General features: G+C 39.6%; 1 protein-coding gene across 2 annotated transcripts in view; it reads left to right on the plus strand.

Annotated features, from left to right (window-relative positions):
- RELN (reelin) overlaps positions 1-13,171 on the plus strand; it is a 489,518-nt gene that overhangs the window by 271,854 nt on the left and 204,493 nt on the right. For both annotated transcript variants that reach the window (XM_034666797.1, XM_034666804.1), the window contains exons 9-10: positions 65-161; positions 2,952-3,192. In XM_034666797.1, coding sequence (XP_034522688.1) covers positions 65-161; positions 2,952-3,192 — 338 coding nt within the window. The remainder of the gene's footprint in view (positions 1-64; positions 162-2,951; positions 3,193-13,171) is intronic.

The following is a 13,171-nucleotide window of genomic DNA, read 5'->3' on the forward strand; positions in this document are numbered from 1 at the left end:
GGAGGACAGATAATACGCAATTATACTGTTCTTTAACTTTGAACCATGTGACTGCTTTTTACAGGCTCAGGTTCCTGTCGCTTCAGTTACTCAGACCCCAGCATCATCGTGTCCTACACCAAGAACAACACCGCAGACTGGGTTCAGCTTGAGAGAATTAGGTTTGTTATCATTTCGGGTAGTTTCGTAAGTCCTGACGTAAGTGGATTTCTAGTTCCCCATTTGCCTTCATTCTGTCACTGATTTTATTCTTCATGGTCAAAAGTACTCTGGTTGTTAATGACGCTGAATTGCATGCCTGCACATATTACTCTCTGCCCTATTTGAAGAAGTATTGTAAAAGTGTCATTTTCCACTCAGAACTTCCCACGGTTAGTAGTAGCTGTAACAAACCGTTTTTGGTGGAAGCACATTTGGGGGAATAACGTTTAGGATGGAATCCTCCACAAAGTAACATCACTCTGCTCTCTAGGTGGCTTGGCTCTGGGCTGCCTCAGAGGCCTAGGAGTATATGAGATTATGGCCTAGGAGTATATGAGATTACGGCGTAAATTCCTTCCAGTCTGGGTTGGTAATGGGTTCATAGCCCCTGGGGCTTTTGCATCTAATCTTTAGTTCTGTCATTTCCCTTCCAACCTCCCAAAGGCAGGTTCTAAAATTCTATTATCATAATTGTGATGCAACTTGTAGTCATTTTATTACATATTCTTTATTTTTAAAAAATCCCTCTGTAAGGGAATGAGGTGGTATGCTTAAAGAGGAAGCTCACTCAAGTTGAAAAAATGTGGTTAAATTAGCAAAACTCAAATGATATTTACTCCTTCTGCAGAGTTTAAATCATAAAACAATTAAATGGATGCCTAATTTCAGGTCTGGTAAGATATTTAGAGGAAAGAACTGGCTTGGACTTTTATAAAGTAGTTAATCTGATTGGTTTAGTTCTTAAATTCATATAACCCAAATAGAACGTTTTCCATCAGTTTTGTAGTTTTCTTTCTTCACATGCTAATTTCCTTACCGTATTACCCTATTGAAAGAATTGCGACTTATTTAGGGAAGAAGAGTAAATATTAGTTTCTTAGTCTTTAAAGTAAACCAATCTGCCCAAAGTTTCCAGTCGCATTTCAAATTTAAAAAACTGTCACATGTCCAAGGTCTACTCCAACCAGAAACTGAGAAAAGTGATTCTACCTCACGGATTTTAATAGACTGTCTATCTCTCAGGCAGGATACCATATAATCCATAAGGACCAGGTATAAGCCAAGCTCTGTCATGCTGTGTCAATCTTATAACAGCATTTTGCTATTCTTCCTAATTCTAGTAGTTATTATGAAAATGCATTTATATTAAATACTTATTTATATAAATGGCTGTAAACAAGGCAGCATATTGAAAATTGTATCCATACCTCCATTTTTCTTTATCCAATAGTTACGTATCATAGTTTAGGTAAATTGTGGTAGACATTTCTTGCTGGAAAACAGCCACATATTTTTGATATGACAAACAGTGAAGGTACACATTAAATTACAACATATGAAGATCACACTTAGCTGACTCCATTTGGTTTTTCACTAAATGAGACTTTCAGTTTTAGACCGTGCTCCAAGCTATCATGCTATTAATGTAAATTTTCCTTACCAGTAGTGATCAGAGTGAACATATTTTCAGTCACCTCCTAAAACTAAAATATATTATTTTCATTGGTTTAAATTCTTTTTTGAAGCTAAAAACATAGTCATTGTGAAATATTTTAAAAGAAAAGGCAATTGATTACCCCTAAAGGTAAGGTACACCATCTATAACCTACACTGACAATTCTTTGGGTATATATGTTCTTCATTGGTGAGTGAAAAATATGTCTTTTCTGTGGTCCTTTCAAAACTGATTTATAGTAAGCCCAGGGTACTACTAGTTTGCATTTTAGTACCACTTTTAATCCTGGCTAAAGCAATCATTTTTACTATAGCAGGTTTCTACTTTGGTAGAATAAAATATTTAATAAAAATACTTTATCATATAGCAGAAAGGCCTGGATTCTAACAGACATACTATAAAAATCATGTTAAATTATATCAAGCTTTTAAAGATTGATCTGCATCAAGTTGTGAAGAATTATACAGAGCATTTAATTTTCATGGCGAATCTCACATTGATATAGACAAAACAAAAATGTATCTGGTTACTAGAAATTAACTATTTTCAACATGGATTATGAAATAACATGCAGTAGTGGTCTCTCATAGATACACAATTTCAAGGAAAGAATCAAAATTAAGAAAATTTTATAGTTTTTCTATTTTTTTCTTTTTGGCATCAAATAAAATCAACCGTGAGATTATTTGAGTTTTTCACGATTGAGTGTCTACCACATGCAAAAAACCGTGCTGGAAACACTTTGATTTTTTGCAGGAACCATGAAGTGTGTGCTATTTTCTCTTTGATTATTCCTTTACTGGCTTACTTGAATATACTTAGTGTCTGCTTTGTGTTAAAAGAAGAGCTCTTTGGGGCACCTGGGTAGCGCAGTCGTTAGGCGTCTGCCTTCGGCTCAGGGCGTGATCCCAACGTTCTGGGATCGAGCCCCACATCAGGCTCCTCTGCTAGGAGCCTGCTTCTTCCTCTCCCACTCCCCCTGCTTGTGTTCCCTCTCCCACTGCCTGTCTCTCTCTCTCTGTCAAATAAATAAATAAAATCTTAAAAAAAAAAAAGAAGAAGAGCTCTTGAAGACATTTAATGTTTAAGCTGTCATCACTTAATAGGAACAAAAGATTTAGGAGCTATAGATTTCTGAGTATTTAATCTGCAATACATATCATGTTAAGCTAATGAAACTACAATCTTAATTAAAAAAACAAAATTGATCTACAAGAAAGAAAAAATGGATACTGTTGAACTTTATCGTTCATTTATTATATGGCACCAATTCCTATCTCACTCTATGTTCCAGAGCCCCTTCCAACGTCAGCACCATCATCCACATCCTCTACCTTCCTCAAGATGCCAAAGGCGAGAACGTCCAGTTTCAGTGGAAGCAGGAAAGTCTCCATGTAGGCGAAGTGTATGAAGCCTGCTGGGCCTTGGATAACATCCTGATCATCAACTCAGCTCACAGACAAGTCATTTTAGAAGACAGTCTTGATCCGGTAGACACGGGCAACTGGCTTTTTTTCCCAGGAGCTACAGTTAAGGTTTGAGCTCTTTTTTGTTTCTTCTCCTTCCCTCTAAAACCTAAAGCTTAATCAACCAGATCAGACAAATATAACTAAGCTTACCAAATCCACTAGTAAAGGAATAAATAATATTCTTATTTGTGTTACCTTCTCTTTTAAGGATGGGGTGTCATTGGTACAAAAAATATTCACTTATTCGTCCATTTAATAAGTAACTTCGAGGACCCACTGTGCTGTGTCCTGGGCTGAGCCTAGGGAATATAACCACAAAAAGGCAGATATGTTTCTTCCCTTCATGTGGCTGTCAACTTTGTGGGCGTAGTTAGACGTGTCAACACACAAATACAAAACAACACAATTTCTATGACTTTGCTGGGAAAGTTTAGAGCTCCGGAAGCACAATAGACAATACCGAATCCAGTCTCAAGGGATTAAGAAGGTGCTCCAGATTGGGAATCTAAGCAGAGACCAAAAGGCAATTTGGAGTTGGCCAGGTGGGAAGAATAGTGTTTCTAGAATCAGAAATCACATACATAAATACCGGATCGCGAGAGCACAAGGCAAAGATCTTAGACAATGTTCAATGTTCAATCTGTTGTCTAACAGATTTTGAGTTGAGACTTATGATAGTTAAATGTGGAGATATGGCCAGTGACAAAACCTTGAAGATGTTGCAAGCTGCTATGGAGTTTGAATTTTAGCCTGAAGGTGATAGGGAGTCACTGAATTGCTCCAAATAAGTATGACAATCATATTTGATTTTTTAAATATACCTTCGAGGATAGAGGATGGGCTGGAAGGGAGAAGGTGCAGGTAGGGGGACCATGTTGGCCAGACTTAGGGGAGAATGTGGAGGTATTTTAGAGATTTTTTAGGAGAGGGGATGGAGAAGATTCAGGACCAACTGAGATGATGAGGGAATAACGGTGGTGAGGACAAGATTTGGGCAGCTGGGTGGACGGCAGTGCCATTCATGGAAACAAGAAACATAGAAGGAGAAGCAGGTTTACAGAAGTTGATTCACTCTGGACATGTTGATCTTTTCTTTAATTGAGGTGTACTTGATGTTTAATATTATATTAGCTTCAGGTGTGCCACTTAATGATTTAATATTTGCATATATGGCAAAATGATCATCTCAGTAAGTTTTGTTAATATCCATCACCTCACATTTTTACAAAATTTTCTTCTGTGATGAGAACTTTTAGGATCTACTCTCTTAGCAACTTTCAAATATGCCATACGGTGTGATTAACTATAGTCACCATGCTATACATTGTGGACATATTGGTCTTGATAATCCTGGGGACAGGCAAGAAGAAATATTTGGTGGGAGGTTAGATAAAGCGATCAGGAACTCAGAGGAAGTTTGGCAATTATCAGCCTTTTGAATGGACATTGAAGTCATGGGGTTGCCTGCCCAGAGAGAGGGTGTGGAAGAAGAAATTGTGCCTAGGCAATATAAAGAGTGCCATTAGACCCTCAACTGGATGGACCCTCTCAAGTTTCCAAGATATGAAAATCAAGTGCAAATACAGCTTAGAGAATTTTTTTAAATGTGACTCACTGGTACAATGTGCAACTCAGGGGAGGTGGAATCACAAAAGTAGCAGCAAGTAGGACATAAACAGCTAAGATGCTCTCCTTCTTTTAATAATGTTTTCAAATTCTAGAAAAATGATTCCAAATTATTTAGAACTCTTCAACACGGGAACTCACCTGACACAGTAACTTCTTGCTTAACAAATCAAGCGCAAGACATTTTACTTGAAGTTGATGAAATCACACGGATTGACTGACATTAGGAACAGGCATCATCCTTGCTCACTGTGAGAAAACACCCAGTAAACCTTATGGAAATCCCTTCTGACAAAGACTCTAAAACCTTTGTGCCTTTAAAGAGAGTCCATGGATTCCTTTCATATGGGTGTAGAGAAGAACCTTTGTAAGGATATCCCACATCCTATCCCACTAACACTTGATTAAGTAGGATTTCTGTTGATGTTGTTCAGCATTGGCAAGAAGCCACGAAAACCCAGGAAACACATGGGGACCTCAGGGCCTGGGATTCACATCCTTTTCCCATGATGATCATTTATCATTTGGACTCAGTACCCTTTACTATATAAATGCAATTTTTATGCCTTGTTTTACAAGCTGTTATACTAATCTAATTAGCCATTCAGTTTCTTAATGGATTGTACTTTAGTACCACCCCTGATAAAAATGCATGAAATGTGGTTTTGCTTCGGCAGTGATCTTCAATTAAATTACAACTTTGTGTGGGTTAATAGTTTTGCTTTGTGGTCCATCATCTTACTCCCAAACTTACCAGTCATACGTTTGAGACCTGCGTGGTAACCTATGAAAAAAACTACCATAGTTGATATATATCATGACCTTTGACTGGCTATCAGGTAGAAATTTTTCTCTGATGTTTCTTTTGAAAATTCTTTTTAAAACTTTGCAATAATATGATCTGAGAATTATCATTTTACCTCATTTGCATGACCACCCTTTTGCTTTCTGGCTCAAACATCGGAGCATGAAAAAGTTGCTTTTGCCAAGTGATTTGGAGTTCTAGCAATAAAAATTGTTTATTTAAACTGTATGCAACTTCTTCATTAAATATTTCTCCTTCACTTGGTGGCATCCGAAACAAAAACTACAACCAATTAAAAAGCGTAAGCATATCTCCATGTTCCTATTGGTCACAGGGCATGTTTTAAACATTGCTTTATTTTGGACTTTTAGTTTTGAGGATTATTGTTTGTTTTCTTGCTCTACGTATGTATTACCTTTTCTATGTTCAGTAAAAGTCTCCAAGATGTTTACATCTTAACTAAATCAAAGAGTGAGTTTAACAGCAATTGAGAAAGTATGCTTAATTACAAAATAGAGCTTAGATGCGGAAAAAATGTCCAAGCACAGAGTATTCTTAGTCTAAGTAGTAAGGGCTACTTTTTTTTTGAGCACTTAATATTCCAGGTGCATGCATGCATACACATACACACATATACACACACAGACATACATATACACACGTATACACAGGATTTTATATGTGTATATATATATATATCATCTCATAATTTTATCTTGATAAACCTATAAAGCATGTGCTATATTAGTCCCATTTTACAGATGTGGAAAGCAGACACAGAGGTGTTGAGTAACTTGTCCAAAATATCCCTCTCACCCATGGAAAAGCCAGGACTCACCTAGAGGAATCAGACTTGATCTTGATTTCATTCACCACATGGCTTTGCTCTTACAGGTGGTAAATATAAGCTGGTGTGATTCTGTTTGTCCCGTGTTTCTTCCCAACATGCATGTGTTATTATCCGCCCATTTTCTTCTGTATCACTCTCTGACTATAGGTTAAAAGATTCTTGTTTTTCTCCTATTTCATCATCTTGCTCCAGTTTTATTCCATTTGTATTGCATGTTCCTTCCTCCAGATGACTGATTTTTATACATTAGAATTTAGTAAGTTCAGCCCGAGCACTGGCCTCTTTCTTCTACTCCACACTCTTCCAGCTGATTTTGTTTTCATGGTCCTGGTTACCGGACCATCACAGGTATTGACTTCTGACCTCAAGTGAACTTAAGGGGATGAGAGTATTAACATGTTTTCCTTATGGAGGCAGGAGGCATTTGCGTATCCTGTGCAGGGGGTAATATAGTGTAACAACGATGAGATGCTAAAGAAAGAGAAACCAACACTCTCATGGCACCAGACTGCCTGGGACAAGGGTGTTAAGAGGCAAGGACCACATGTTAGGGACGCCACTAACAAAAACATCAGCATCATTCCTTCACGGAGATCACATCATGCTCCCTCCATACTCAAGCCTCTGAAGGCTTCCCGTGGGGGCCTTGCATATAATCCGAGGCTCCTTAGTCCAGGCCCCTCCTAACTTTCATCCTCCTCTCCTGCTCCGCTGTGCTCCAGCCTCACAAACACAACACAGAATTTCACACTCCTACACTTTAGACATGCTTTTCCACCTTCTTTTTTCTCTGCCTAGTAATTCCCTGGCCTCCTTAAGGACCCAGTTCCTAAGTCGTTGTCTGTGTGAACTTTGTGCATTGTTCATGTCTCCTCCTCTCTGTTCTGGTGTAACTGTTGGGTTGAATAAGCAGGAATTGGGGTTGGAGACTGGCTGTGGAAAACAGGTCTCTTTGTTTCCCCCAGTGACCATTCAGGTTCACTCTGAGAGCTTCTTTATCTCTGTCCTCTTTGCAGGTCCCAAGACTGCTGAGAGACCAAATAAGCCATCTGATCATTTTATTCTCTCAACAGTCCCAGTTCAATAACAGATATGATCTGTTCTCCGTAATCATCTAAGCTCCAAGCTTCATCCATAGCTTCTCCCCTCCCCCGGCTTAGGTCTGCTGCAGTGGTCAGCTCCTTCTCCTTCCTCACCACCCCATGCATTTCAGCCTCTGAACCCTCTAGGGCTCAGTGTGGAGGAAGCAGAAGACGCGGGAGGCACAGATATTGTTATAAACTGAAATTACTGATCCGGTGGCCTGGCAAGCAATCAAAGCTGGCTCTCTCTTCCGTCTACCTTTGGGCTCTTTGAAAATCTCCCCACTCCTCACTAATGCTGGGGATCTCTCACCTGCTGTTCTTTGATGCATCTCGTATGTCTGGTTCCACTTCTAGCCATGGGGCCTCGGGTTAATGACCACGGTCTGTTTCCACTGGGGACTTCTTGCCTCTTCAGGGAGCCATTTGGGGCAGGATCTTAGACAAACTAGGCTGTTTCTTGTGTCCATGGGCCCAAGTGTACTCTCCAGTAAACATCCACTTTGGATCCGTGATTGAGAGGAGAGTAGTTACTTCCAAGCAGAGCCCTCTTCCTACCTGGCCATCCTCCAGGCAGCCTCAGGCATGAGTCCAAGCCCATCCAGCATACCATCCAAGTGCTGTCCTTGAAGTCCAATGCACCAGGCTTGAGGAAAGAAGAAGATACCTTCCTCCCCTCATGAGGTCCTGGGTGGGACACATAGTTCACCACCAGCCTTCTCTAAAGAAATCATTTCTCTGCTGCCCAGCTTCCTACTCACATCAACTTTGAGTTTGTATCCCTGCAACATGAGTAACTAAGCCCTTTTACCACCTCTTTCACTAGGTCCTTATAATTGGTCCATCCCACCCTTACCTTAGAACGTGGAGTAGTTCCATTTCAATATTCTTACACGGGACATATGCCTCTATGATAGCGTTTACAACCTTGCTTTCCATTTATGTTTCTGTCTCCCGAGTTAGAAGGTCAGCTTCTTAAGCTCGGGGACTGTTTCAACCATTTTTGAGTCTCCATTGTTTGGCACGTGATGGATTGTTGTTAAGTGTGGAATGAAAAGGTGGAAAAAATAACCAGAAGATCAAGTTTATGAGGAAGGAAAATGAATTTCATATTCACTGATCACTTGAAGGCAGCTGAAAATATTGTGAATGGAACTGGAGACAGTACAACTGTTAAGAAAATGGACTTAACTACAGGGGTTCAAATCTTGGCTTTACCATTTATTAGCCATGTAGTTTGGGGCTACTTATTTAATCTCTTAGTTCCTCAGTATCCTCATCTGTGTAACAGGGATAATAATAGTACCCACCCCAAGCTGTGGTAATTAAATAAGAAAATACATATAAAACCCTTAGAACAGTCCCTGGCACATAGAAAGGGTTTAATAAATATGTGTCCTCTTTATTGAAATTTTGAGACTAGGCTCCAGAAGGAAGTGAACATAGAGGAAAATGTGTAAAAGGCAAAGGATGGAGCCAATAGCTGTGATTATGAGGTGGGGGAGAACAGGATAGAAAAAATAGAGACCTCACAATTTATGTCATTCTTATATGTCACTGGAGTAACATCAGAATCAAATGCCTTAAAATGATTAGGTTGGACACAAGTGTTGCCCGTACATATAACCTTTGGCAATCAAAATAAGAAATGGTTTCCACTGGAATTAAGTTTCAATGCCACTCATATAATCAGAATTATTAATAGTTTCTATTATTAACAACAAATTATTTTTTTAATGCTACTGTTCATGAAACAAGGGAATAGAAAGTAGTGAGTATGTAAACTGCCTAGCTGATGACCTCAAAAATAATGTCTGAGGGTGTCAGTTTGAATCGAAAAGATGAAAATGATTCACATTCAAGGAGCGTATTTCTCCTTGTCTTCTCTAGATTTTTTTTGTTCAGTTTCTTTGGGGATATTTAATTCATTGCATCTGAGTCTGTTCTTGTTTATCTCAAGTAGGGCAGAATGATATAAGACCAAATAGAGTAATTAACTGAAGGAGTTGATGTGATCTGGAGAATTGCAATTATAGGTCACCAGTTTAAATCTGCCCTGGGTTGGTAGAAGGCCATTCCCATCTGTTGGCTCTTAGGTAATTAACATAAAATAGATGGATAACAGTACTGGCTTTTAATATAGAATCTGGCCTTCCATTTGTTGTGCTTTTTGATTTGGGGTTGGTGAGCTGCAAGAGGTTATGGAATTAATCTGTTCTTCCTCTTCAGTCTTCTGTGTTTCTCCTCCATTCTCTTTACGAGTGCATGGCCTTGCCTGACTCATCTTCCAATGTGTTTCCAGAAAACTTGCCCATGTGGAAGAAAAGGCACACCACATTCTTATGCTTCTAATTACCATCATGATGTTTTATTTCCTGCAAATCCCTAAGCAGCCCTTTGTTCATGACCAAGTAGGTGGGGCTCTAAATGCCAATAAACACAGTGCTGCAAGTTAAAAAGCTCCCCAGAGCACCACCCTCATTAGCAATGTCTCAGAGTAAGCGGATCGTGGGCTCACGAGGCTAGCCGACTGAAGCCTACTCAGTCTGGAATCACCTGTCTCAGTTACTGGTTATGATGATCTTGCCTTCGTTTACAGAATACCCTAACCCTTTGTAACTTTTGTATATGATTTCTAGAAGAATCAAGAATTATTTGTGTCCGTCGTTCCTATTCAGAAGAAACGGAGTGAGCTCTGCCGGTTCATCCGCAGTTGCTAGAATAGCCAAGTGCTGCCACGGCTGCCATACCCCACCCCGCGGGAGCGCGTCCCTTGGTCAGGGGGTGTGGGTGTCTGTGCCACATTTGAAAGCGGGAGGCACGTTCTTCCTGCCTGAAGCAGGGCAGCGATTCATCTTAGGGCAACTTCTGGTTTCCAGCCCTGTTACGGTGGTCTTGGTTTTGCCATCAAGGTTTAAGGGAAGTGGATCCATTTTTTCGCCCTTTCCAGTTAAGACTTAGAGTATCAAGGATCAGCTTTTCACCTTGGGTAGGAGTCTCATATCCAGGAGTGACACTTGCGCTAGCATGGATGCTAAATAATAATGAATAATAATAGTAACCCTATGAGGGTAAATAATAGTAACAACGATAATAGGAATAGTAGTCATGATGGCATGTCATGAATGCACTATGAGGAAAGCCTTATCATCCAAGTTTTGTATCTGTAGTCGATACACACTGAGTGTCTGTAAATGGAGGCTTAGCACTCCATTTTCGTTAGTCACTCGTGAAACATCTGGACAAATCCATCAAAGCCATCTCTTTCCAGCTTCTCAAACATACATCCTACGATCTGAGAACATCCTTAATTTCAAGGTCAAAGAAAAACACTAAATATAAGTTTGTGGTGGGCCAGTCTGGAGCTCCTGCAGCTAGCAGCCTGCTTTCCGTAACTCGCTGTCAGAGAAGAGACGCAAAGATCAGTGGAGCACTCCCAGGAGATCCCAGGGACGAACAATGAGCAAAGGGCTGTGAGCAAGTGTTTGGGTTTGGGTTTTTTGGTTTTTTGTGGTTTTTTTTTCTGTTTTCCTCATCCTTTGATAGTACCCCATGAAGCAGGGTTCCCAAATGGAGCAATATGTGATGGAGACGACTCTTCGTCCGGCAGGTGTTTCATTTTGTTTACTCTCATCTTTGGTGGCAGCCAAAAATTTGTATTTTGACAGCATGAATCATTCATGACTCTTTGGGGTGTGTGTGTGTATGTGAGAGAGAGAGAGAGAGAGAATGTGTTTGCTCAGTCACCATTAATAAATGTTAATATCTGCTCAGCTAGCCTGGTTACTCTCGGCTTGCAAAGGCATAAATCACTGGCTTCTGTCAACTCTGGAATTGACCCACAGATTAAATGCAGATCACTGTGAGATAGGTGCCATTCCGTGTATTTTTTATTTTTAAGAACTCTTCCCACTCTGATTGCTGTGCCTGCACCTGCTAATCTTTCTCTCTTTATTGCCCGAGTTCATTGTGTGGCTAGCAAAGAATTCCAGATTATTCCTTCAACACATTTATGTCAACTCGTGTTGGGAAGTAAATCAATGCTAAATGTCACAGATTCTGTGAGGAAGGTTTGTCCTTTAGAATAGGCTGTGATTTGATCACATGTATTTTTTTTTATTTTAATTTTTTTATTATATTATGTTAGTCACCATACAGTACATCCCTGGTTTCTGATGTAAAGTTCGATAATTCATTAGTTGCTTATAACACCCAGTGCACCATGCAATACGTGCCCTCCTTTCTACCCATCACCAGTCTATCCCATTCCCCCACCCTCCTCCCCTCTGAAGCCCTCAGTTTGTTTCTCAGAGTCCATTTAAAAGGAATTTCCTAAAAAGTAATTTATTAAGTTTTTCAAATTTAGGCCAGGGATTTGGAATAACTAAGTAGACAGAATTTAGAAGGGTCGTATGTTAATCTTTTCGCTATTAATTTTTCTGTATTACTCTGTTTTCTCTATTCCTACTTCCGCAGACTGCTTCCTCTTTACTACACTTACTGTTGATAAATATGCAGTAATAATAACAATTTTCCTGTTTAACAAACACCAAAGGCCCTAATGAAGACAACAGCCATTAGGTAAATCAACAACCCATTAAGGGGAAGCATTAAGTCAGAACAGGAGAGTCTATTAATTTTCTTATAGCTCTTGTACATTAAGCATTTGCCAAATTCATTGTCCCAGTGGATGCTAGGCAGATACCCAGTCCTGAGTAAGAATGGGAGCTTTCATTCTGGAGTCTGCTGTCGTCTGTCTGGTACTTTTGTCATAAATTGTGCAGCTGTTAATGCAGAGTAAAGGTCATGATGTCCCAATTATGAAAACATGTAAATTAATTTGTCTGAAAATGTAAAGTCTTCATGCAGGTTGTGGCTAATAAAAAAACCCTCAGATGAATGGTGAAAGGGGTGATCACACTCAAAGCAGAGTTCACTTTTAAACGTGGGATTTGGGGGATATAATCCCCTGGCAGGTCAGTACTCACCTACTGAAATGCCCCACTTTTCTTCCAGAGATTAAGCACCCAGAAGAAGGTTTCAACGATCCATTCAATGATTTTATTTTATTTTTTACAGTAGAAGAACAAACAGGAGGAAATCAGATACACTTTTCAGAAATGTGCTTTGCAAAGCGCTGTACTGGAAACTATCTGGTGTGTAACTTGAGGGATTTGAGTCCCGGCTTTCTAATGAGGATAAACCTGAGCTCAGTAAGACTTGTGGCCGGTCCATGTTCCCATGTCTTTTTCCATTAAGAATCGGAACGTTAACTATGATTTTTCTGGCCAGATTCCAGCCTGGTTAATTGCATGCTGTCTACCTAAATTCCCTTTGCTTGGGATGTTCTTCACTTTGGATTTCATTGCTCTTATTGTCATGTTTCCCCCCAGAGGTGGGTGCATGATATTGTAGAATGAGCCAGAATATAATTTGTCAAGCTAATAAGCGTACTTTGGGGATGAAGGGTTAAACGTAAGTAGTGCTTTTCACAATTTCCCTCCAATGCTGCCTATTTGTACAGTAATTAATGTGAAATAGCATTAGTGAAACATGGAATTGAGCCAAATCACCATGACAAGGGTGGCAAAAACACGGAATTAAATAATTTTGATAAATTCTACTGAAGTGACTAGTCAAACAAATCGCCAGAGCCTCCCTAACGGATGCACCCTTTTTTGT

The sequence above is a fragment of the Ailuropoda melanoleuca genome, chromosome 1, assembly GCF_002007445.2.
Source record: "Ailuropoda melanoleuca isolate Jingjing chromosome 1, ASM200744v2, whole genome shotgun sequence".
Lineage (NCBI taxonomy): Eukaryota > Metazoa > Chordata > Mammalia > Carnivora > Ursidae > Ailuropoda > Ailuropoda melanoleuca.